Source organism: Eimeria necatrix, genomic scaffold (genome assembly GCF_000499385.1).
Source record: "Eimeria necatrix Houghton genomic scaffold, Enh_scaff116, whole genome shotgun sequence".
In the NCBI taxonomy this organism is placed as follows: Eukaryota; Apicomplexa; class Conoidasida; order Eucoccidiorida; family Eimeriidae; genus Eimeria; species Eimeria necatrix.
The window spans coordinates 15,132-39,694 of NW_013654863.1; the positions used below are offsets into that span (position 1 = coordinate 15,132).

General features: G+C 51.5%; 6 protein-coding genes across 6 annotated transcripts; 1 reads left to right on the top strand and 5 right to left on the bottom strand.

The window, feature by feature from the left end:
- Positions 1 to 1,266: 1,266 nt before the first annotated feature.
- ENH_00005770 (hypothetical protein, conserved) lies at positions 1,267 to 3,116 on the top strand (the record flags this gene model as incomplete). The annotated part of the gene is given in 2 exon segments (XM_013584031.1): positions 1,267 to 2,301; positions 2,307 to 3,116. Coding segments are annotated over 2 exon segments (1,845 nt in total).
- A 343-nt stretch (positions 3,117 to 3,459) lies between these two features.
- Positions 3,460 to 6,424, bottom strand: ENH_00005780 (hypothetical protein; the record flags this gene model as incomplete). Its single annotated transcript, XM_013584032.1, has 4 exons — positions 3,460 to 3,549; positions 4,246 to 4,333; positions 4,725 to 4,830; positions 5,272 to 6,424. The coding sequence occupies 4 exons, from the start codon at positions 6,422 to 6,424 to the stop codon at positions 3,460 to 3,462; spliced, it is 1,437 nt and encodes a 478-aa protein (XP_013439486.1).
- A 1,095-nt stretch (positions 6,425 to 7,519) lies between these two features.
- Positions 7,520 to 13,898, bottom strand: ENH_00005790 (WD domain, G-beta repeat-containing protein, putative; the record flags this gene model as incomplete). The annotated part of the gene is given in 11 exon segments (XM_013584033.1): positions 7,520 to 7,711; positions 8,002 to 8,799; positions 8,805 to 8,906; positions 8,988 to 9,646; positions 9,762 to 11,358; positions 11,555 to 11,720; positions 11,866 to 11,968; positions 12,105 to 12,261; positions 12,438 to 12,543; positions 12,749 to 13,048; positions 13,153 to 13,898. Coding segments are annotated over 11 exon segments (4,926 nt in total).
- A 92-nt stretch (positions 13,899 to 13,990) lies between these two features.
- On the bottom strand, positions 13,991 to 14,296 carry ENH_00005800 (hypothetical protein, conserved; the record flags this gene model as incomplete). Its single annotated transcript, XM_013584034.1, has 1 exon — positions 13,991 to 14,296. The coding sequence occupies one exon, from the start codon at positions 14,294 to 14,296 to the stop codon at positions 13,991 to 13,993; it is 306 nt and encodes a 101-aa protein (XP_013439488.1).
- Positions 14,297 to 14,431: 135 nt separating this feature from the next.
- ENH_00005810 (hypothetical protein, conserved) lies at positions 14,432 to 16,801 on the bottom strand (the record flags this gene model as incomplete). Its single annotated transcript, XM_013584035.1, has 3 exons — positions 14,432 to 14,745; positions 14,924 to 15,079; positions 15,181 to 16,801. 3 exons carry the CDS (start codon positions 16,799 to 16,801, stop codon positions 14,432 to 14,434), a joined length of 2,091 nt encoding a protein of 696 aa, XP_013439489.1.
- Positions 16,802 to 19,937: 3,136 nt separating this feature from the next.
- On the bottom strand, positions 19,938 to 24,062 carry ENH_00005820 (hypothetical protein, conserved; the record flags this gene model as incomplete). The annotated part of the gene is made up of 4 exons (XM_013584036.1): positions 19,938 to 20,378; positions 20,574 to 21,915; positions 22,070 to 23,024; positions 23,204 to 24,062. The coding sequence occupies 4 exons, from the start codon at positions 24,060 to 24,062 to the stop codon at positions 19,938 to 19,940; spliced, it is 3,597 nt and encodes a 1,198-aa protein (XP_013439490.1).
- Between the last annotated feature and the right edge of the window lie 501 nt (positions 24,063 to 24,563).

Below are 24,563 nucleotides of genomic sequence, written 5' to 3' on the forward strand. Positions count from 1 at the left end.
GCCCCAGGGGCCCCTGGGGCCCCCGGAGCCGCGGGGGCCCCCGGGGCCCCCCGAGAGAAGGCGGGCCCCGCAGGAGGGAGGCCAGGGCCCCGGGGGCCCTCTTGGGGGGGCCCCCCGGGGGGCCCCCAGGGGGGCCCCCAAGAGGGTACTGAAGCCCGCGGGGCCTTTTTGCATGCAGAGGGGCCCCAGTGGGGAACTTTGAAGAGATGAAATGTTTTTAAAAAAAGGCCAAGTTGCAGGGGCTTTAGAAAGCCCCCGCAGCAGCAGACTCATTGGGGCCCCCCACAACAGCCGGAATCCGCATAGCCCGCCAAAACCCTAAACCCTAAACCCTAAACCCTAAACCCTAAACCCTAAAGCTTCGGGCGACACAGTGAGGCCCTCGGGCAACCCAGCGAGCCAGCCTGCCGCCAAGAGAGGCCCTGCGCCTCTCGGGGCTTCTGAAATGAGCATGGATGCTGCGCTGCTGCTGCTGCCGCTGCTGCTGCTGCTGCCGCTGCTGCTGCTGCTGCTGCCGCTGCTGCTGCTGCTGCTGCTGCTAGCGGGTCAGCTGTGTGCAGCTGGCGCTCGCTGCGGTCCGTACACCCCAGCTGCAGCGCCAAATGCCAGCAACAAGAATAGTAGAGCCCTCAGTTTCTTTATTTTGCAAAAATTAGAATAAAATTTCAAGAAAAAAGCTGCTTTCCAGCTTTGCTGCTGCGCTGCTGCGCGCGGCGGCAGAACACGAGCAGTCCGGCCTCTGCATGCGCGGCCAAACAGCAGCTCCAAGTGGCCCAACAAAAGCTTTTCAGAATCCAAAAACAAAATATAAATTTAATTTAATTTAATTCTTCAAATTTCACTTCGAGTTTCACTTTCTGAGACGCAGCAGAAGGCAAAAGCCCAGCCGCCGCTGCTGCTGCTGCCTCGAGAGCGCCGCATGCAAAGCTGCTGCTTTTTGCCCATTTGCTTCTCCCTACTCCCCATTTTTTCAGTTTTTTATATTTATTTTCTCTTTTATGTTTAATTTAATTCCTTATTTGTCTATTTCGCGGCGAAGACGCAGCGCCAGGGGCCCCTCCCTGCGAGCCAGCCAGGGGGGCCCCAGTTCAAGTTTCGCTGCGAAGTGACTTTTTGTCTTTTTACCCCGGACAACTTTGAAGTCTTTGGCGACAAATAATACCATTTAACTTCAATTATTTTTGTTTTTATTGAACTCGATGGGGGCAAGAGTTGTTTTCAGTTAAAGACCCCGAAGACTGCTGATGGCTTCCCCCGTAGTTGCCTATGCTGTGCGCGCAGCAGCGAGGCGCAGCAGCAGCTGCTGCTGCTGCAGCTGCTGCTGCTGCAGCAGGGGCTGCTGCTGCTGGCAGCAGCAGCCACAGCTGGGCAGAATACCAAGTGTTTGCTTTTGAGAGTCTCTTGAGGGCCTTCCCAGGGGCCCCCGGATGTGGGGCCAGCAGCAGCAGCAACAGCTGCTGCAAAACGCATGCAGCAGCCAGCAGCAGCAGCAGCAGGTCCGAAACTTTGTTGCTGCTGCTGCCGCTGTGCAGCGAGTGCGCCGCAGCCCCTCCAATATGTACAGTCGCGGGAAGAGCAGCAGCAGCAGCAGCAGCAGCAGCAGCAGCAGCAGCAGCAGCAGGGCGGAGCATGCCCTGTGCATGCAGCGCATGCAGCTCGTCGCTGCTGCTGCTGCTGCTGCTGCGCTTAGGCCTCCAGGGCCTCCAAAGGGCCCCACAGGCAGGTGGGCTGCTGCTGTGCAGCAAAACAGATGTGCAGCAGCAGCAAAGGAACTTCTTCCCGCTGCTGCTGCAGCCTTTGGCCCAGTGGCAGGGCCCACACAACATCACCAGGGGGCCCCCCAGGGGCCCCTCAAAAGCCTCTTTAGGGGGCCCCCTGGGGGCCCCCCTGGGGGCCCCCCATGAAGCCTTTCCTGGGGGCCCCCCGGGAGTTCCCTTAGGGGGGCCCTCTAGGGGCTTCCCCGGGGGCCTCTCTGCGGGGGCCCCCAGGGGACCCCCACGGGGGCCCCTACCGCAGCAGCAGCAGCAGCAGCAGCAGCAGCAGCAGCAGCAAGGGCAGCAGCAGCGCAGCGCGCAGCCCCGGCTGCTGCAGCAGCAGCAGCAGCAGCAGAGCAGCGCCGCAGAACACTGCGAGGTGGATATTTGTGCTGCTAAAGAAAGCTTTTTGGCTTTCAGAAGACTTAGCTATAAATTGCTGCTGCCCCCGGGGGCCCCAGGGGCCCCGGGGGCCCCGGGGGCCCCGGGGGCCCCTGGGGCCCCGGGGCCCCCGGAGGGGCTATGGCCTTGGGTTTGGCAGCTTCTGTAAATTCTTTTTTGCAAGTTTTGGGGGAGCTGCCGTTGGCTGTGGGCAGTGCTGCCGATCTGCTGCTGCTGCTGCTGCTGCAGCCGTCGAGGTGGCTGCGGCCGTCCGCGCAGCAGCAGCAGCAGCAGCAGCAGCAGCAGCACACAGAGGGGCCCCGCAGCCTGCAGCAGCAAACGGACAGGAGACATTATGGCTTATTTTTAGCTCTTCTCCTCCGCGCAGTTGCAGCCACCATTAAACAAAGAGAAGAAAATACATTAAGGGGTCCAACTTCCCCCTTCAGCGCTGCTGCTGCTGCTGCTGCTGCTGCTGCTGCTGCTGCTGCTGCAGCTGCAGGGGCAAACGGGGAGGGGCCCGGGCAGGGCCGTGGGGGGCCCCTGCGGGGCCCCCAGCCGAGCGAACCGCTGCCCCGCTGCGCCGTGGTAGCTGAGACTTTTAGCTGCTGCAGCAGCTGCTGCTGGCGCTGCAGCAGCAGCAAACCAGCGGGGGTGGGGGGTGAGGGTTTGGTTTCTTTTTGCTGCCTCGAAAGCTCCAGGTGGCTCTGCATGCTGCGCAGCCGTTTTTCGCACATTTTCCTCCTTTTCTACGGAGTTCAGAGAAGCAAGCAGCAGCAGCAGCAGCAGCAAGAGCAGCAGCAGCAGCAGCAGCAAGAGCAGCTGCAGCAGCAGCAGCAAGAGCAGCTGCAGCAGCAGCAGCAAGAGCAGCTGCAGCAGCAGCAGCAGCAGCGCAGTGCAGCTGCGACAGAGGGGACTCTTTTGCCTGTTTTGTTTGTTGCGGACATAACAAATGCAGTTGTGGCAGCAGCAGCTGAGTAGCTGCTGCTGCAGATTGCTGCTGCAGCTTGCATGCGATTTATTGTGCTTCTCAAGCCCCAAGTTTAAATAAATAAACCCCCTATATAGACAAGAGCGAAAGGCCTGCTGCGCAGCCCGCCTGCATGCAGCAGCAGCAGCAACAGCAGCAGCAGCAGCAGCAGCAGCAACAGCAGCAGCAGCAGCAACTGACTAGCAGTGTAGATACACCTGAGAAAGGCACCTAAATGCAGCTTTTTGGGAAGCAAATGCAAAACATTAAAAAGGCAAAAGCGCAGCAGCAAAAAGAAATTCTTTTGAAAAAAAGAAGTGAAAAGAATTAAACAAAGAAAAGAAATTGCTGCCCTTAGTAGGGCTGCACAGCGTGCCGGCTGCGGCTGCTGCTGCTGCTGCTGCTGCTGCTGCTGCTGCTGCTGGTCTGGCTCTCGTAGCCGCGCTGCAGCAAAACAAAAGCACAAATGCGCGTTTGTGCATTTTGCATGCGTGAAATATGAATGCACATTTATTAAAGATAGAAATATATTTGTTTATAAATATGTACAAGAATATATATTATAAATATGTTAATGTATATATATATATCTAGATGTTGCTTATGCATGCATAATATATATATATATATTGTACATATATATCTATATGTTGCTTACGCATGCATAATGTATATATTATGCATGCATAATCAACATATATATACATATATATATATATATTAACATATTCAGCAGTTAAATTAAAATATAGCATATGCGCATACAAAACACATAAAATAATAGAAATATAATTTATAATAATAGAAGACATTAACATATCCGCAACACACCCTAAACATATATAAAATAAAAAATATATAATTTATAATAAATATACATAATGTACATAGAAGACACTAATATATTTGTAATAATATGGGTAAACGTATATATATATATATATATATATATATATATATATATATATATATATATAATATACAAAAAGCCCCACACTTAAACTAATAAACAAATAAACACGTAAAATTCCACTCATATGTCTATTTACATTTATTTTATTCATTTATATTTACTTATATCTATTTAAATCCATTTAAATCCATTTAAATTTATTCAAATTTAATTAAATATCTTTTTACTTGTCGCCAGGCGCAAACTCTCCCGTCTTCGCCACAAGTGAGAAGTCCAAATCCGTGAGTTCCCTTTCCAGCTGTACTGACAGCTCCCCTGTGTACATACACCCGAAAAGTCTGCTGCTGCTGCTGCTGCTGCTGCTGCTGCAGCTAGCCGCCCTCTTATCTACTAAGAGGCAGCTGTGGGGTTTGTCTTCAGGTGTACGTACACCGGAGCTCCTGCAGCTCCTGCGGCCGAGAGTTTAGCCGGCCAAAGCCAAGGGCTAGATGTTCTTCTAGGCTTTAGGGTTTAGGGCTTAGGGTTTGGCGTTTAGGGTTTAGGGTTTGGGGTTTAGGGCTTAGGGTTTGGGGTTTAGGGCCCACCGAATAACCCCGCTGAGCCCCTGCCCGTTCTGGCTGCGGAAAGCGAAAGGGTCTCAGGTGATTCTAGGCCTTAGGGCTTAGGGTTTAGGGTTTAGGGTTTAGGGTTTAGGGTTTGGGGCCCACCGAATAACCCCACAGTGGCCCTGCCCATTTTGGCTGCGGAAAACCGCCGCGGGCTCCACCCCGTCCAGATTGGCATGCAGCAGCAGCAGCTGCCCAGAGACAGACCCTAAGAGAAATAAAAAATAAAAAGAAATAAAAAGAAATAAAAAGTAAAAAGAAATAAAAAGAAATAAAAAGAAATAAAAAGAAATAAAAAGAAATAATTAAAAAGGAAATAAAAAGAAATAAAAAGAAATAATTAAAAGAAATAACAAGAAATAAGAAAAGATTAAAAAAAGAAATGAAAAAGAAAAAATGATCAAAAAGAAATAAAAAGAAATAAAAAGAAATAATTAAAAAGGGAATAAAGGGGAATAAACAATAAAAAGAAATAAAGATGTAAAAAGAATTAGAAGAAACAAAAGAGAAAGATATGGGAATAAAAGGAAGTGAAAGCAGAGATTTCAAAGAGGTAAAAGAGAAATAAAAAGAAATAATCAAAAGAAACAAAAAGAAATAACGCATGCATGCATGCGTAGGTCTTGAGGTGTATGTACACCTGCACACCCGCGAGTATGAAGAGGCGGCCGAGGTCTTCGTCATAAAAAGTGTTAATTATATATCCGCAGCTTTCTCCTTCTCGGACTTGTGGGTGGCTGCGAATGGAGAGCCACTCGGCTTTGCGGTGTGCAGCCACTGCAGCATCTGGTGCTGCTGCTGCTCCTGCTGCTGCTGCTGCTGCTGCTGCTGCTGCAGCGTACTGCTGCAGCCCCTCCAGCTGCCACAACCCCACATCTTCCATTGCGCTGCAAATGCAGACACAGGAGGCCCCAGGGCCCACCAAAGAAAGGCTTTTGACAGCTCTTTCTTGCGAGAAGCAGGAGACGAGGGCCCCCCCCTCCTCGCTGCTGCTGCTGCTGCTGCTGCTGCTGCTGCTGCTGCTGCTGCTGGCTGCTGCAGTGTCCGCCACGCACACCAGAGAGTCCTCGCCCCCCGACAGCAGCAGCTGCTGCTGCACTGGGTGGAACTGCAGCGCCGTCACAGTGTCGCCGTGCAGCAGCAGCTCCCAGAGGAGCTTTTTGCTGCGCCGCTGCTTCAGCTTCGGCCGCTGCTGCTGCTGCTGCTGCTGCTGCTGCTGCTGCTGCTGCCGCAGGTCAAAACCCTTTATTGTGTTTTTAAAAGCAGCAGCAAACACTAAGTCATCTCCTTTAACTGCGAGGGCCCACAAGTCTGCTGCGCGGCTGCCGGGCGGGGCAATTTGCACAGTGGCCTCAGCAGCAGCAGCAGCAGCAGCAGCAGCAGCAGCAGCAGGGGGCGGCCTGTGCTGCTGCCGCAAGTCCCACAGCTTCACTGCCCCGTCTTGAGAAGATGTCAGCAGCAAGTTGCTGCTGCTGTGCAGGAAGCAGCAGCAAGTAACTGGCGCTGCGTGGGCCTTGGCTAGGGTGTACGTACACCTCAGCTGCTGCGCGTCTATCAAGTTCAAAGTGCTGCTGCTGTCGATACAGCAGACATCCGTTGACAAGTTGCTGCCAACGATGTGCTGCAGACACGCCGGCTCGCCGCTGCTGCTGCTGCTGCTGCTGCTGCTGCTGCTGCTGCTGCTGAGCTGCAGGCACCCCACAGACTCTATAGCCACCAAGTGCTTCGAGATCCCTCGCCCGCTGCGCACGGGGCCGCAGCCCTCTACCTCGGGGACGCAAAAAGAGGAGAAGGCGCTCATGAGCGGCGGCAAACCCTAAACCCTAAACCCTAAACCCTAAACCCTAAACCCTAGAGAGTAAAGCCTGAGCCCTCAGCTAGCTGCTGCTACGGGGCTCGCCGAAACGAAACGAGATGCAACTTCGAGTTTCTTGCATTGAGTTTTGCTGCTCCCTGGGCTTAAGAGCAGCGCCTCTGCCAAAATAGCAGAACTTTGGCTAAAAATTAAATCAATTTGCATAAATTAAACAAATAATTGAATTAATTTGCGAAAATTAAACTATTTTAATCTACGAAGGACAAGTTTCGCCTGAAGAAGGCTGGCTGCACGGGCCGGAGCCGACAGAGGGCTGCACTGGGCCGCTGAAGCCGCCGCGAAGTGCATGCAAATTGACGCAAAATGTACTTTTGGGAATTTATGAAGAAGAAAGAAACAAAATATGGAAAAGGAAGGAAAATTGTGGCATTAAGACAGCCCCGAAGCCCCACAGCTCGAAAGAACAAGACCCTGTGGCCTCCGCCGCGGTGTTAATTACTTTTTCCCATTTTCTCGCTTTCAAACATAAATAGCATCTAATAAAACCAGGAACTTTACAAGTAAACTTAATTACGTAATTCGGAAAGGATAGATCACCCCAGAAAGGATCGCATGCACTAGACTCGGTCGAGTTTACCAGTGGCTTCTTGTTTGGCTGAATTCAACTTTCTTGAAGATGCTCCATTTCCGCTTCAAAGTAAGCCAGAAAGTTGCATGCAAAGAGAATAATAAGTGTAAATAAATGAATCTTCTTCAATTAATTAACAATCATCGCAGGAAAATGCATCTTCATTCGTTGAAAGCTAACATGCCTGAGAACTTTCCTGCTCCTAGGAGGAAATTTCTTGAACAACAAATAATCTGCAAACCACTACTGCCTCTATGCGCAGATAAGTTGCATATGGCTTTATATTCTGACCAGTAGATAAGTTGCATATGGCTTTTTATTTTGACTAGTACTTCCTCCAATATTATTGCAGGTCTTAGAGCGATATTGTGAAACACACAACCCCAGCAGCCCGGCTGTTGGGAAGTAGCAGAAATTCCTTAAAGGATTATATTGAGTTCAGAAGTTCAGGTTTAGGTCTGCGAAGAATTTGAGTCCCTAAGAACTGCCACTTGGTGTCTTGAAAGAGCCCGACAGAGGAATTTTGTTGCCGGCTCCAGCCTGCATTCAGCAGCAATTGCACTAACTCCTAAAAAGGAACTAAAAAGGTCAAGTGTATCAACAATTGCACTTCCTCCGTCGTGGCCAAGGCTCTCTTCAGCCGCCTAAGGCGCATCAGAAAACACAAAAGTCTTCCAATTTACTCCAATTTACACGAATGCTGCGGACAGTTCCACTTTAGATGCTGAAAAGCACTTTCTGCATTCTACAGCAATGCTGCAAACAGGTCCATTTTAGATGCTAAACATCATTTTCTGCATTCTACAGTAATGCTGCAGAAAGTTCCACTTTAGAAGCTGAAATGCCTTTTTTGCATTTTGCAGTAATACTGCAAAAAGTTCCATTTCAGATGCTAAAAAGGACTTTAAGCTCCTTGCAGTTCCCCGGGGCTGACCTGAACTGGAATCTGGGGCCTCCCCTTTTCCTTAAGAGTGGAGCGATCTGGGGCTTTTGGGGCTTTTTGGTGGCTTTCCTCTACGGGGCGGGACTCTCGTCTTAACTCTGCAAGGAGTCGCGCTGCTGCGGAGTAGCTTTCTGACCTCTCGGCCTCGAGCGTTGTTTTCTGGATGCCAGATGTTTCAGCGAGGAAGTCCACAATGCTCTTTCTCGCTCGCGAGTGGCGCCTATTCATGGCGGAGGCGGAGGGGTCTCGAAACAAATTGCTGTGCTTGTGATCTGCTGCATTAGTTGCATTAGTTGAACTGGTGAGTTTCAGAGCCGCGACGCCTCCGTAGTCTGCAGCGCTTTTCGGCGACTCTGCCTGCCGCGCCGTAGCAACATGCAAGCTCACTTGGTCTGTTGGGCCAGAAACAGAAGAAGCAGGCGCTTTGCCTTCCCCTTTGCTGCTGCTGCTGCTGCTGCTGCTGCTGCTGCTGTCTTGGTGTGGGTGGCTTCCCTCTGGCCGCCTTTGTGGAGGATCTGTCTTGTCACTGGCAGCCAAAAGCTGCTCCGCAGGATCTGTTTCGAACGCGCTCGTTTCTTCAGACCCTGTGCACAGCCACTTGCCTTCGCTAAATGCGACAAAGACGCGAGCAAATATATCAAGCGTGCGCGCTTCCAGGGAGTCTTCCTCGGCTCGAACACCCGAAAAATGGTTCACGGAGATTTGCTGCGCCTTCAGTTCCCTGCGCCACTCCACGGCAGCTGAGTGGCAAGCACCCGCCAAAGCTTGAATTCTTTGTTTGCTACATTTTTTCACGCACACGGCAATCCCGCCGCCACAGCTCGCAGAGTAGGCCTCTGATGATCCACTGCTCGTTGTGATCTTGCACAGGAAAAGAAGCACACCGCATTCGCAAACTGAAAAATGAAGAATATGACTTACTGTCCAGTGGATATTCCTGGGAAGTTTCATATTGCAAAGCCGGAACTGCTAATCACCTCTGGTCCAGCGAATATCGCAACGAGAACAGGAGCTTCCTGCGTTGGCGTCACGCTCTTTGTGAGCTGCTGCGTAGACTCATGGTGCATTCCTTCTACAGCTAGCGAGAAATGGCCTCGGCTTGTTGTGCTTGTTACAGTAGCGCGGCTAAAGGGCGAAGTATCAGCAGCGTACGGCCCGGCTGCGCCATAACTTGAAGCCCCAAGAGTTCGGCGTAGCAGCTCGAGGCTCTCTTCGTTTACAGCCCCGGGGGAAAGCCAGAGCAGCTGAGCTGTGGTAGTTTGGCTATTTTGGGCGAATTGCAGGGATTTCAGGCCCTCAAAGAAGACATCTTTAGACGAAGAAGACGGAGGTGGATCACGGTTGTCGTTCACTTGGCTTTTGCTGTCCTTTTGGACCTCTTTTTTGCCAGCAACGGCGTCAGATGAGGCTGCATTTCGCTTCGGCTCCTCTTCTGTCATCCCAAGAAACCCAGCGAACGCCTCTGAAGCTAACGTCGGGGATAGCCCAATGGCACTGTGCATGTTGGGCAAGCTGCAGAGGACCAGGTGCAGGCAATTCGCAACTTGCCGATCCAGCGAAAGCCAGCCTCCGAGAAGCCGGCATCGGCGAGCCGCCTCTTGCAGAACAGCAAGAGCTGCCGCGCAGGTAAGGCTGTCTGAATCATCGAAGCATCACCTAAGCAGAGAAATATTATTAAGTGGAAAGTCACAACGCAGGCGCGTGCTTTGTAGACGGATACGCGCGCAACTCACTGCAGTGTGACTCCTTACCTTCTCCGAAACTATCATCTGAGGCTCCTCCATCAAAGTATGAACTTCGCGTGGCCAAGAACAGCCTGATAAGCGGCTTGAGGCAGCGCAAGGCATGCAAAGTTGCGTCCAGGTCCGCGCCTTTCAACTGGTATGGGGTAAGCTGGCGCTGTTGCTCTATTTGAAAAAGAGCTAACATGCAAAGCTGCGCTCCTTGGAAGGCAACTCTCTTGAGCATAGCTTCATCGGCTTGTTCATTTGAATCGTCGGCTGGCGACGGAGGTTGCATTTGCGAGACGAGCAGTTTCGAAAGCGCCAGCATTTGAATAGAGAGCAACAAAGCCTCTGAAAACAGTGTTCTGTGAAGGTACAAGTCCGACCCGCAGTATCTATCAATGAACGCAGCAACTTTAACGACAATCTGAAAGTATCGCAGAAATTGTTGAGTCGCCAGTCCATCTGCAGCCGCTGCCGCTTCTACTCCGCTCGTGTCGTTGCTCTCAGGAATGCGTCGGGACCCGAGCTGCATCTCTTGCTGCAAGCGATAAACGTGTAGCTGGTGGAGCCACACTCGCGCACATAAGGGCGGGCTGGGTTCTCCCAGCCACCGCAGCTGCTGCCCAGCTAAGGCCACTAAGTTGTAGTATTCTGCAGTCTTTCCGGGTTGATGCTTGAAAGCCTCTGCCAGGCCAAGGAGCAAGGCTGCCCTTCGTTGATTCCAATTATTAAACAGGTTCCGATGGTCTTTGCAAGTTGAGTCTTCTCCAGGCGATCTTTCCATTCTGGAGTCAAGGTGATGCAACTTTGGCATTGTTGCAGGCTGCCAGAGAGGAGCTCCTGGTAAATCCTGGGCACCCGCCACCGTTTGCCCAACGCGTCGGTTGTCTTTTTTGCCTACAGGGATATCTGAAAGGCCCTCTGTGGCTGGGGAGTTTCTGGCTCTTGCATCTGGCTTTCCGGAAAAGCCAAGTTCCGAGAGAGAGTTTTTTTGCAAATGCATTTCTGCTTGCTTCAGAGCATCGGTTCTTAAGCCTGAAATGAGGCCCCATTGTGCCGCTGCGTCGGCTTCAGGTGCATCTGTGCTGTGGTGCACCTCGAAAACGTCTGCTTGGCACAACTGCACCTTACCATCATCCACTTGTGCAAGCTTCAACAAAACAGGGCACTCCGCGACAATCTGTGAAGCTAACAGGCTTGCATCTGCAAATGCAACTTCACCGTCAACGTGAGCTTCTTTTGCGTAATGCCGTGCCCACTTGCATAGGCAGAGAGCCTTCGTTGGCTGGCCCATCGAAACATGCACATCGGCGAGAAGTACAAGAAGCTCTACTACCACTCCTGGTAAACAAACCGCCCCTTCCACTGGAGGGGGAGCAGATTGAATGCCGGGGGCCTCGGGTGGTAAAGGGAGCCACGAGAGATCTTCTTGAAAAGTTGAAGGCACTTTGGCTTTGGCCTCCTGCAGTTTGCTAATCTCTGAAGGCTTAGCCTGATCAAGTTTTGGCGGTAAACGTCCCGACGACAGTTGAAGCAGGCGTGTCGCCAAACTAGCTGCTGCCGAAAACCTTTTTCCCCTAAAGAGGAGCCGCGCCACCTGCTGCCAAGCTCTAATCCCATTCTATAGTCGCATCCATCGCATAGAAAACAGTAACTAGTGCACAGTTCATTTAGCTTCTTCTGACAAGTGCAACTGCGGCTGCAGTCCTGTTCACGAGAATGCTTAAACTGCGTTGAGCCTTCGGCAAAGAAGAACCTAGCAGAAGAACAGCTTCGGTGTTAAGCTGTGGCTACTCGTCTCGGTAAAAAAGCCTCACTAAGATTGTCGGTTGCAATAAAAAGCCTCTTTCGAAGGCACCCGCAGTAGTTGCAGCATGCGCTGCGGCCTCTGCCGAAGTATAAGCCTTATGCATGTGCCCGAGGGCCTCTTGGACTTGCGAAAGCAGCATTAAGGCGAAATATGCATCCTCAGTGGGAAACTCTCTACAGAGACACACAGGCAATACCGAACCTTTAAAATGTACTTGTTTAGATTTCTTGCTAAGGTCTGCTACAAGGCAAACGTGCCTCGTATCTTCAGCTACTACAGCTATGGTATCTTCAGCTACTACAGCTAGTATATACTCACTTTGCCCACAGTGGTTGCTGGAGCTGAGAGCGCAAAGTGTCCAACACTTTACGAAGAGAGATTTTCTCCGCCGCGGACCTGTTCCTCCCCGCCAACCGGTTCGCTGTGAAGACATGAAGATGGCTTTTAGGATAATGATATTGCCTAATTGTTCGCGGAGCAGCAGTGGCGAACATATAGTAGAGTAAGGTGCATCGACAAAAATGAAGACGGGGGCAATTGTGGGAGTGGCGGCTCACGGCTGCCCTCGTGAAGTCCTTGAGATGGCGAAATTGGTCTCTTTGGCTCCCCGGGCTGTAATTGAGTGTCCGTTTCTTGAATAAGTTCTTGCAGAGTGACCATTAGTAGGTTAGCTACCTGCTCGAGGCCCTCTAGTCGCTGCGCCACTTCCTCTGGCTGACCATAAAAGCCCCACATCGGTAACTTACCTCACTCCACTGTAATGTTTTCTGGTCTACTACAAGCGGTGATATATCTGCTCAGGCAGAGCTAGATCTAATCGTGAAAGCAAAGAATGCTCTCAAACTAATAAGATTTTGCCGAAGCCACCGAGTACGGCTTTGTGGACTCACTTTTAAATGCGGCGCTGACAAGTTAGAGATGGCTGCGACCATCCATGACGCCTTGGCCAGAACGAACCTCCTAGCGTTCGAAGCTCCATATAGCTCCTGAAGACGACTTTATGCGTAATTAAAAAACAAAAGAGAAGTAGAAGCAGGTTTGCGGTAGGCTTTCGCAAAAAGGAGCCTTTGCTTAGCTTTATCAGCTTCGTTTGCGCAACACTCAGCACTTGAGCTTCAATCTTCTTCTAAAAGTGGATTATTTGCGTAGTCTAATAGATCGTGCTACTGCACAATCATCCAAAAGGTTCCTGAATGCCTGCCTGTGCAGTTTCCAGCTCCATAGATCCTCTCGTGCTGTAACATTCTCCCTATCGTCGAGTCTGCGCGAATTGGAAAATCCATAGAGAGGGGCTCGCTGTTCTGCCGTCTGGCTACTTTGTTGTCTTTCGCTCGAACCGGGAGTGAGGGTGTCTGACGAGGCCACAGAAAAGACTGCGAAATCGCCTCCTTCGAAAGTGGTGCCGGGGAATTCTCCTCTTTCAAAAAGGCAGGCTATTGATGTTCCTACTCCCCAGACGATTTCCCGTAGCTGCCAGTAAGCGGCTTGAAGGTCTCTGCAGCTGCAAGGCAAGTGTCAAGCAAACAAGTTTGTTGCTAGGGCTGATCTTTGAGTAGAATGTGCCAATACTGACTGGCTACGAGCACCTCTGTGGAAAATCCTTACTCAATGCAGAGAAAGCAGCGCAAAAGGCGGCAGTACGTCGCCGTCTGGATATTCCTGCAAACATCTGCCGCCACGTACTCTGCCACTGCCAAGATTGGGAACGCTTTTTCCCGCGTGAAATCACAGCAACGTAATACGCAAGCAAACCAAGCCAACGCATCTACGAGTTCAGCCGCGTGAGCTCTACTACCGTCAGGTGTAGGGGAGAGCAGCGATGTAGGCAGCGTTGTTAGATGCCCGTGAAGTTTCCTTATGCGGTGCCTCAGAAGCCCTCCATCACTGCGACCCGAGAAAAGCTCTGTAGCTCCCCATTCTCCTTGAGCCGGCAAAGGATGCTCAGCAGACGTCATTAGGATACCATGAAGAATGCGGGAAGCCAGCAGCGCTGCATGCAGTTGCTCGTGGTGCGACTTCCGGTGTGTGAACCTGGCCCATCGGTGAAGAGGTATGAGGCTTCTAAGACGTATGTCTATTTGCCCTGTCTCTGGGGTGAAGAACTGGCTGTCAAGATAAGGCCACTCGTGCAGCATGTTTCTTCTCCAGAAACACGCTTCAACAGCTTCACGCCAGGAGCTGCAAGCAAGTTCTTGCTTCTGGCCAAGCCATGACAGGTCACCTAGCCGGCACAGGACCTCGCACAGCCCCTCGAAGTGCTTCTCTCTGCGGAGTGTTTGGGCAGCCTTTTGGTGCTGCCTCAATACTGAGAGCCAAAGCTGCTCCATGGAAGATGTCTCTCTGAGCGACATCGCAGAAGAGCGCGGGCTAGTTTCCGAGATACCGCTAAATTACACCGAAACTACCGAAGGGCTGCGGACCTCTTCTTAGTTCCCACTGTTTCTTACCTATTGCTCCACTTGGCCTCCCACAATGCTTTACGCGTTTTATCTAGAGTTATAAGCAATGTATCTGACGGGTTTGATTCCATAGGCATGTGGTTCAGTTCTTTTTGCAACCAGCAGGCCAATTGTTCCTGCCTGCCCAGGGATGCAGTCATTGTGGCCTCCATTTCCACCCAAAATTTTGCATTCTCTTCTGCAATATGAGCAGATTCTTCGGCCTCAATCAGTGCAGAACTGGGCGCATTATCAGTTCGCTGCTCAGCTCCACGAGTTGCTCTCCTCTTGGACTGGTTTGTCACCGGCATTCTGCAAACAAGTGCAGGCAGAGCTGCACTGAGGGTGCTCGAACACCCTCTTTGCCGTGGTGAAGCCTGGAAACGGTGACAAGTGTGGAATTAAGAAAGTCTTGCACTATCTTGAAGGCACTTTTACTTAAGTGCCTACGGCTCTTGGGGCTCCTTTTCTAGCGATGCTATCCTCGCAGCCAAAAGCTTCTCGTTTGCATGCTCCTGCTCCCTTGCCGCTTCTCCCATAAGTTCCAGAACATTTTTTAGAGCTTCCTTCTTTGCAGAAATAATCTTTTGTTGTGCCCAAAGGCCAAGGCTAACAGCACACCGGAATGGTGGACCTCTTCCAAGCCTACTGAAGCGGCGGCAAAGCGCCACAGCTTGATGAAGCCGGCCTCGATGAAGCATGACCCTAACGCAAAATATAAAGACTCCTCCGAGGTGCCACGTGTTCACTCTTTTCAAATCTGTGCGCACATCGTTTCGCTGCTGTTCTGCATAGTCGGCGTTGCCAGGTTCCTCCTACAGGTGCTTGGCTTCAGCACTATAAGAAGAAGGCAACGTAGTTTTCCGCTGCCATCAAAACTCTAGGAAGTATCCTGCGGGGTATTCTGGCAGCAAGGTCAAACGTTCAAAATAGCTCACCAAATGCCCGCTGGCATAACAAAACTTGTCTGTTTACCGCCTCTGAGTTCGGCGTTTCGCAAGACTCCTCCTCTGGAGACCATTCTGTGGCCTCAAGCATTGATGAGTAGACTACCGCGGATCCCTCATCGGGAACAGCATACAGTCTCATCATTTCTGCAGGATAGGTACAAAATTATGCATATGATTCAGCGCTTAATGACACGCGTAGGGAGTAGATCAGATATAATCCACGTGCGGCGCTCTTTCTGGCTGACCTTCAAGGTTGGTGACGCTTAGCTCATCTTTGTCAGCTAAATGGAGATGCTCCCGTAAAATCAGGAAAAGCAAATCTACACAAGCCTGCGCGATCATCCCAGCTGCCACAGAGAGAGAAATCTGAGGCTTGGCATCAAGTGGCTGTTGCGCCTTGCCGCCTCTACTGTTAAGCCCGCCAGATATTACAGAGCCTCGTTGGCGTCCTGTGGCTTTCGCATCTCCCCGTCGTGCTTGTTTGTTGCCTGCAAGCCCGTCTCCTCCTCTGGAGCTTTCTCTTGTGTTTATTGCAGCAGGGTCTTTGCCCAGAAAGACAGCATCAGGAGGAAACAAGGCATCCACTGAGCTAGAACCTGTTAAATCTTCTTGATAAGTGGCAAGATACGCAGCATCTGGATTGACAAGCAGCAGGGCATTGCCCAAGTTCACGATAATAGAATATGCTAGCAAGGGGGCATTGCTGGCCACCGCAAAGGAAGCTGCTGTTGCCCCCCGTTGGAAAAGAAGAAGAAGGGCAGGCCAAACAGATGACTGGCCTGGAGCTGCAAGCCTCTCGGCTTCTGATGCCACTAGCTCGATTCGCTTCTCCGGGCTGACAGAAGCACGGAAAACGGAAGCTGGAGATCCATTCGAGGGCGAAACAGCACCGCTGCGGGAAGGCGATTTTGTTCGTGTCTGCTCCTGACAATTCGCCAAATCAGTTGGGAGACGAGGCGCATCCCCCTTTCCTGGGTTAGGAACGCGATCTGAATCTATGTCTAAGTCAGCTTCAATACAATCGAAAGCAAAGAGACCGTGCGAGCACTGGTGGGGAGAGGCATCCGAGGGCACGGCTGGCAAAGTAGACGTGCGCCTCCAAGCGGAAAGAGTGTGCAGGGGTGCTGCTAGAAGCAACGAAGATAAGTTAGCTATCCAGATAACTGAGTCATCTTGGGGAGCTATATGCTCCTCAAGCTTTCGAGCGCGAAGCCGCCCTTCCACTTCCATCCCTTGGCTGTGTATCTGACGAGCTCGCTCTGTTGTGTCTTGAACTGACGGTTCTTCTTCTCCCTCGCCATCAGCGGCAGGTGTTCCTGTTGAAAGTGCAGCTTTGCTGTGTGTCCGGGAGCACAGCCATTCCACTAAGGGTTCAGCATTGCTGGCATGGGCTTCGAAAGTCGTCTTTGCATAGCTACGTAATGAAGCAACGGCTGCTGGGGCCGCTAACTCCAGAAGACTCTCCGCATCAGCAATAAGCTCCTCTATGTCTGAGATGCCCGCCCAATCGGCCTGCCTGATGCGACGTTTCAGGGCAACAGATATGACAGAGCCGATGAGATTTACAAAGGCATGATCCTCCTTGTCTCCACGAAGCCGCACGATAATCTTCGTAGCATCAATTAACCGCTGGGTAGAAGCTCCGACATCACCAGGCGAAGCCAGCAGAGCTGCGCTAATTACGGCGCATAACTGCTTTCCCTCTGGTGTTCTGCAGTCAACGACCCATGAGGGGGGAGGGATCCCTTCTGAAAAATGCGAAGCTTGCGAGTGGAACGGCTGGAATGGAGATATTGACACAATGGCAGCACTTAACCATGCACTCAAGACCACTAGCTTCTCCAGAGGGGTCAACACTGCTCCCATAGTCGCGGGCAACGTTAACGATCTTGGCAAATGCTTGCAGGCTATGCCATGAATTATGGGTATCTGCATTCACAAAACCGGGGTGCTCACCAAGGCAGCGAGAGCATCTGAAAGCATCTATATGCTGTGTCTTGCATCAGTTAAGCACCTTGCCTAGTTGCGAACAGCAAGTTTAATGCAATTATCAGTCCCTCAAAAGCCATATACTCCTGAGACTACAGTTGAATAACAGCCGTCACCTGAAATTGAGCAGCAGCGAGGCATCCAAAACCTAGCAAAGTAGCCTCCATCACGCGCGCCTGTGGTGGTAGAGAGTTTTGGGGTAGAGCATCTACGGCTGCAAAGGCTCGCATAATAGGCCGGATGATCTCCGCTGGAAGAGATGAAAGCGATGACATCAACACATACAATGTGTTGAGAAGTATCGAAAGTTGTTCTTCGGCGACGTCTGCACTGTGAGAAAATACAGCCAACTCCAAGTTCGTGGCTTGAAAAAATGCGTCTTCAAGAGCAGCAACCGCTTCGCTTCGCCAGTGCAGCAGAGAATAACGATACTTTTGGTCCCGAGACTGCTCCACACAGATCCCCAGAATTGACAGGTAAATGCTTTCTTTTCCACGCTGCAGTGATGAAGCCTAACCAACTGCGTCCATGCGCAATGGGTGCACGTCATCAAAGGGAAAATTGGCGTGCGTGTGTGTCGGCTGCATGCCTCGAATTGTATCTTACGCAGCGAACAACACTCTCGGCGATCGATCGTACAACTAACGGAGGCAACCGCGCTGCAAAACGCGAAACAAAATAGGCAGTCCAACTGGCTTGAAGAAGCAACCGGAACTTTTTTCATAGACATGCAATGCTGATTAAGCTTTGAAGCTTCTAGCCTGATAGATAAGGGTTAGTACTGATGGGTGGTACTCGAGGCATTTCACCTAAAGCATCTTCCCGTAGCTTCGAGTTCTTCGGCACTTTACCCTTTACGCCTGCTTCCAGTACGGTCACGAGGTTCCACATTTCTTTGATTTCTGTCTGCAGCCAACGCACGGCTTCCTCATCTCCTACTGCTCTCTTTAATACTCAGGTTTCATGTTGTAATGAGGCAGTAGCAGTATACAAGGCCAGTGGAATTGTTTGTTTCCGAAGTAGCGCTAATCATTGAATGCTTGCTGGCTTGCCATGCCACTCAACGCACTTCCAGAGAGCTCAAGCTAATTCGAGTCAAGCGGCTTTTAGTGCTGTTCCCAAAGTTTCAAGTGAAGTTTGAAGTGACTCTACTTACTTCTGCAGTACGTGGCAACGAACAACGCAGGGCTGCGCTATAAATACGCGCACGAAGCATTGCAATCGGAAGCGGCCAGCTGCAGCTCAGCGGAAGGCTGGTTTCGCTCAAATCTGACGATCGAGCCTCTCCCACCTCCTCATATGCGACTGTACAAACGAGGGCAGAACAGTGATTATATACAATTTCTTCTTTATGTGTCTACGGGTGTGATGTGCAGCTACTTGGAAGAGCATGATGGCCCGCAGCTCCTAGACTTGACCAAGGCCGCTTACCTACATAGATTTCAGTATTTCTCAAAGCATAAATGCGGGTTACTTCCTTCAGGCCAAGCCGGAGGCCAGACCCCATGAGATCCTTCTGCTGTCGAGATACACCCAAACCGCCGTGAGTGCGCAGGGACCCCCCATATAAAACTCGCCAGGATCTCCCCACATTGGTTGCCGCCGATTGTGCAGACGCACCTGCACCTGGGAGGCTTAAAAGGAGGAATTGCGGTCCCCTCCCAACCAGAAGTGGAGACTTGAGCTGCCGCCGAGATTTTGGTGGTCCCTGCCCCGGCTGCATCACCTCCTTCGTGGGCTTGAGACCAGCCACAGAAATCCAACTACCCTCTAGTCTTGCTGCGGACGAAACTTCTTTTTCAGCAGCTTCTACAAAGTGACCTCCAGCTGGTGGCGGTAGAAAGTCTGCGAGGGCGCAGAGTGCTAGGCACTTCCGGTACCAGTTTCGTCCGCAGTTCAATTTCACGCGGTGTTTGTCTGTAAGCTCCTTTTCGTTCAGGCGACCTTCGCCGACAGTATTTCGCGCAATCTCCCCTTTATCAACGGCGTCTTCCACTATGGTGACGATTCTTGGGGTACCGGGGCGCCGGGTTCCTCTCAATCCTGTAGCCGATGTACTTGAGGGTTGCGGGACAGGCTGCGCATTCACAGGCAGTCCAGAAACATTTTACGCACAAATTTTCTCCCGTGAGTTAAGTTGCCACGAGCGGTACACAGTAGCTTTCCTCCTGGTGTGACGTACTTTTGAAGCCATTCGAGCCTCAAAATCGTACATGAGGCACAACAGAGTCCAGGCCTCTGCAGGCTCTGCATCCCACGCAAGCGAATCTTTATGGTCATCCACCAGTTGTTGGCTGGGCTCCGATGGTGAAAGCATGCTTGATAAAAGCGCGCCTTCCAAAGGACTTGGTTTGTTAGAGAGCTGTTCCAAGTGGGCCATAGGATCCGCCGAAGCTAAAAGAGCGTTTGCAGCTTGCACCTTGCGGGCTTCCACGAAGGGCATCGCCAGTGCAGCTGCGCAGCACTCAGCTCTGGCTATGAGCCCTCGCAACAGCTCCCGGCCTTTGCTGTCATTGCCACAAAGCAGCAAATATAATTAGAGTGCTAGCGTTCAACTTGATACTCAAGTTTGTTCTCGGTCTTGTCAATGGCCTTGCAAATGCTACACCCCCGCTACTTAAAATCAGAAGAGCCACCTTGAAAGCCTAAGCAGTTGGTGCATCTTTCTTTGTCACTATTCCTTTTTCTAAGGAAGGAATTTAAGGGCGTTGAAAGCTTACGGCTGATGGAGAGGTCTTCCCGTTGAGTGGAACAAAAACGTTGCTACAGCTGCCAGTGGGCGAAGGTAGCTAAATTTGCATTTTATCATTACTTCGGCCACTAATTCTAGTATCTTTTCAACATGCTGCAGCTCGCTTGCACGTTGTTGCCCTTGTTCAGCGCTTTTTTCTGTTTCTTGTCCCGAAATCGTCATGGTGAACAACACACTTGCATTTGGAAGTACGTGACAGTGCCAAAGCTGCACAGAAATTCAACCGCAGACTCCACTGCCAGTCCAATCTATGCAACTTAACTAAGGTAGTCGATATAAGCTCATGGAGGATTTTAGCTTCGCCAAGTGATGCACAAGTCGCACCGTTAGCAGGACTTGGCAAATGTAGTCACTACAGAAGTGCTTCGTGAGCTCCTCAACGCCCTCAGTTGACAGCGCCGCACTCCATAGGGCCAATATGTCATGCACAATGCTCAATCGCTGCGCTTGTGTAGGTGGAGGGGCTGAACTATTAGCGTGGTTGTTTCCTTTAACGGGAAGAGGGCTCCCCGCTTCTTGGGAAGCTGCAGGCGAGCGTTGCCCACTTGAAAGGGCCTCAACAACTTGGCATTCAGTACGTCCATCCAGTGCCGCGTCCAGCATTCGCATAAGGCTCCACGTGTGCAATTTTAGCTCCAATATACACAACGGCAGTTCTGCTTCGGTCTCTGTCCACACTGCTATGCTTGACCCCTGTGCTCCCTGAACCACATATTCAACGTCTTGTGACTGCGTGTCCTAGAACCTATCTGCTGGTGGCGCCATATAATCAGGCTCATACTATGTTCGAAATAAATACCTAACTACGCCTAAGCCTGTCTCGGTGGTTTGCGAAGTGATTGCCTCAAGGAAGTCCACTGGGGGCGATAACAACTCCCAAAACTGCCTCTTGCAGACCTTAAACAAGTTCTTCGGAAGTTTCATCATGCAGTTGTAGCGGGGGTGAGGCGGCGTGGGCCAAACAGCTGAGTTATCAATAATACTAACTACATCATGATGTACCCCCAGACAGCTCTGTAAGGCAGAACGCAGTCCATCCCGCAGCCGCCACTTGAATAGCTCGGGTGCCGAACCGATTACAGGCGGCGTTTCTTCCTCACCAGAGGCTCGCGGTCGGCATGAGTCTGTGAGGAAGCTAGATTCAGCAGTTGATTCTGAAGTTCCTGCCGCCAGCCTCGTATAAACCAGAAAATGGTTTAGTTCCTCAGAGACATGGTCACAGCTCGTCAGCTGCACTACATGCACTGTCGCGAATTCGGAGTTCGCAGCATTTCCACCAGTTCTTTCATTACATCTGTCCCCCTCACACCCAGAATTTTCCTTTGGCTTTAGAGTTAAGCTGTTACTTATATTTAGTTGGGTGGTTTCTGAGCCTTTTTGTGTGCAGGATGTCACCATACTCGTTGCCGGGGACTGAATACTTGAGACTAGGCCGTGGCACACGACATGTGCATGGGTCACTGGCTGCAGGAGTTTGTGCAGCCGGCGCACTGATCGCAGTGGAGCTGCAGGATCGTCTAAATCATCTTCCATCTGGCATATTGTCTCGAGCACTTGCTGAGCGTGTGACTGGCCTGTCCCAGTAGATTTATGCATCATACTATTAGCGACTACTTGTGAGTCCCTGAGTGGTAAGGCCTCCACCTTGCGCATTCCCGCTTTGTACTTTGTAGCTGCGTTCTCTGGCGTCTTGGCAGCAATCAGCTGCATGCCACAAATAAGAGGGATGCCGGTGACAAGTTTAGTCACTCTGCATGCTGTGGAAGTTCCCTTCGCATAGCCGTCAGGGTCAACCAGCTGGCCCTGACGGTTGTGCCCATGAGAAACATCAGGCTTTAAAGCAGAAGCAGGAGCAGTTGCCACACTATTCGAAGAGGTGCTGCAGAGACGAAGGGCAGTTTCCCAGTCCCAATGACGAGCAAGGAGGAGCCTGATACAGCGTGTCGCCGCCATATTCTCCGCGCTTTGCACAGCTGTATCTGCATCAGTCTCTTTAGAAAAGGCCCCTTGTTTTTCCGTTCCGGGTAGCTGATGGGTTGCTGACCTACTTGCTTGGGGATCATCTTCAGGCATGGAAAGTCTGACTTCCTCAAGGTTGCGCAGCCCTTGAAAGTCGCAGGATGAAGCAACCACCCAACCTGAACGAATCAATCCTTCGAGCTTCTGCAAAGCCAGCGGATTCTCTGTGGCATCCCAAGCAAATACCTCTAAATCTGTTAGGGGAGGATGGAAAAGGTTCCTGCGCCAAAAACACAATTTCCAGTCCTTGCACTTTGTGGTGACCCTGGTGTTTGCCTCGTTGCACTTACCAGCTCAAGCGCGAAAACTCGGCGCCTAAAATAACAAAGTGCTGTGAGGGTATAGTCTTAATTCCCATCCTTTTTGTATCTCACATGTAAATGAAGCGATACTCGAGGGCCTTCCAACATTTGGCTAGCTTCCCAGGTGGTAAAATGTCTTTTAAGTCCGCAAGACGCCACAAGAGCTCGGCATGAATGGCCAGAGGCAAACACGCCGCAGCACGATGAGCAGCCCGCACGAGTTCCTTAAGAAACTCCTCGTTCGTCGGAGGGGTTGTTGCTGAAGAGGCATTCTGTCCCGTTGCGGTCGACTGCCGTGAAGCCTTCTTGCGGCCATGTCCTGCAGAGTCATGAGCTCCCGCTGTGCTTTTGGCTGGTAGCTCGCCTCCTGCAGTCATCGCTGGCTTGGGCTCTGGAAAGGTTCCGCAGGCGTCTGGAGTAAATATCATGTCAAGCTTGGATGCAGCTACAATGAAATCAGAAAGCATGGGTTCAGTAAATTCAAGCAGCTTCAGTAGCAGACTCTCTACTGGGTTGCAATCCCCTGTAGCGCCGTTGCCAGCTGCTGTTGCTGGCAACACCGGGCGTTTCTTCCTCTGTCCCCGAGACTCATCGCGCCTCCTAGAAACTGGACTTCTGGTTTCTGCAGACTCCGCCTCGGCTAAATGTTGGCCGTTACGTACTTCCTCTGGCTGTACGTGGCTAGTGCATGCATCTCCGAATGCGCCGGCGGCAGCAGTCCATGGAGAAGCCCTGCGGTTGTCACGGCAGCCCGTTTGGAGAATTAGAAGGCTTAACGAAATTGTCAGCCTCTTAGACGTTGTTGTTGTGCACCCGTCCATGAACAGCGACGGTACTGGTCCGTTGTTTTCTCCAAAGCTCGAGGCTGAAAGCCTACGCAGATGCTGGTACACTGTAGTAGACTTATGCGCTCCGATGTCCCCACCGTTCTCGCGGATAGATCTTCCTACGCGAGCAACAGTTGATTGGTCAGGCGATACGCACGAAGTAAATGCCTTCACAGCGGCCTGCAGTTCTTCAAATGCATCTGCACAGGCCATCACATCACGACGAATGCGAATGTGTGGCTCTTCATTCCAGCTATTATCACTATGCTACAGCCATCTGGCACCATCGTATCCATCAAAACAGTAGCAGAGCGCAGCAGCTGTATGGCAGCATAGGTTGAAGGAATCCTGTCAGGGAGCATCTGTGCACAATCCGCACCGGTTGGCTGCGAGACTTGGGACCACACCTTGCACTTAATCATCAGCGCCATGAAAAGCAGCTGCTTGTATGCAGTCCCATATCTATGCTTTGTTTCAAGCGTTTGTTCTGTTGCTTCTGAAATCGCCTTTGAGACAGCAGTGCATACTCTGTGGGCCTCAGCCCACTTCCCCTGCCGCGCAAGTAGGTGAGCGAGCTGCCACCAGAAGGGCCAATAAGATGGAGACATGCGTGGTTCAAAAGTGTCTACGCGGCACAAGCAACTGTTGAGCAGATCAGCTGCTGTGCCCATGTATCCGCTTGACCCAAGGTGTTGACACAGACGCCCACTCAGCACCACCGCTGTGTTCACGTAACCCTGGAGCTCGGCTGGCATCTGAGCGGGGCTCGTGGCTCTCTTGATAGCCCCCCATGCCCTTAGGAGAGCCTCCATACTCTCAATCCTTCTCAGTATGGCTTCGCGCCTGTCGGCGTCCGCGCAGTTGTAGTCGTCGCGGCCACAGCGAGCAGCAGTTGCACATGCGTGAAGCAACACGAAGCCGCCCGCTGCCTGCAGCAGATGCATGCTTTTTACAATGGTGCAGGGGACTTCTGAATTATCTAGATAACCAGAGACACATTCATTGTGCTCGGCTTCGGCAGCCTTCTTTTGGCGAGCGCAAGTAGGGCACGTTGTGGGATCTCCTGTGGCGTGTGCCACATTCCCCGCCGCAGTGCCATTCAGAAAGTTTAGAGCGTCTGGCTCCTTTAGGCGGAGCACGCAAAGTGCCAGATCTGCAAGGCCCATTCTGAACAAGCCCAGTGTCAGATCCACGGCAGCGTCTAGGACGAGACACAGAGGCAGTCGCACAGAAGCCATTGAGTCAAAAGCTGATGCCATGTCTTCGAACGCCTCGACCTGAGACGAAGGGAAGGTGGCACACCATTTTGGCTGTGGCTGATCTAGTTTACTGCATATATAACACAGCTACTCCTTCATTGAGAGAGCTAGTGGTGCAAAACGTGGATCGTCATGACTCACAAAGTGCTGGTACGACAGCTTGGTATGGTGAGGCCCAGACCTGTGCCTCATCCTGCTGCGTACAAGCTGCAGGAGGCGTTGAACCTCCCCGGCAGCATCCATTGTTGTTCAGTATGCTCGTATAGGAAACGCGGAGCTCGTCGTCCCTAGCAGTGTAGTCGGTTTCCCTGATAGATACTCACTGCAGTCAACCTTAAATCCGGGCCCAGCACAAGCTTCTAGCCACGCATGTGAGCAGATTTTCCGCGAAGCTTCCACATTTCTTTCCCTGGAAATGCGGATAAAAAGGCACACTGGGAGCCGTTCTGAGCTTTGGTGCTCCCTAGTTTGGATCGAACC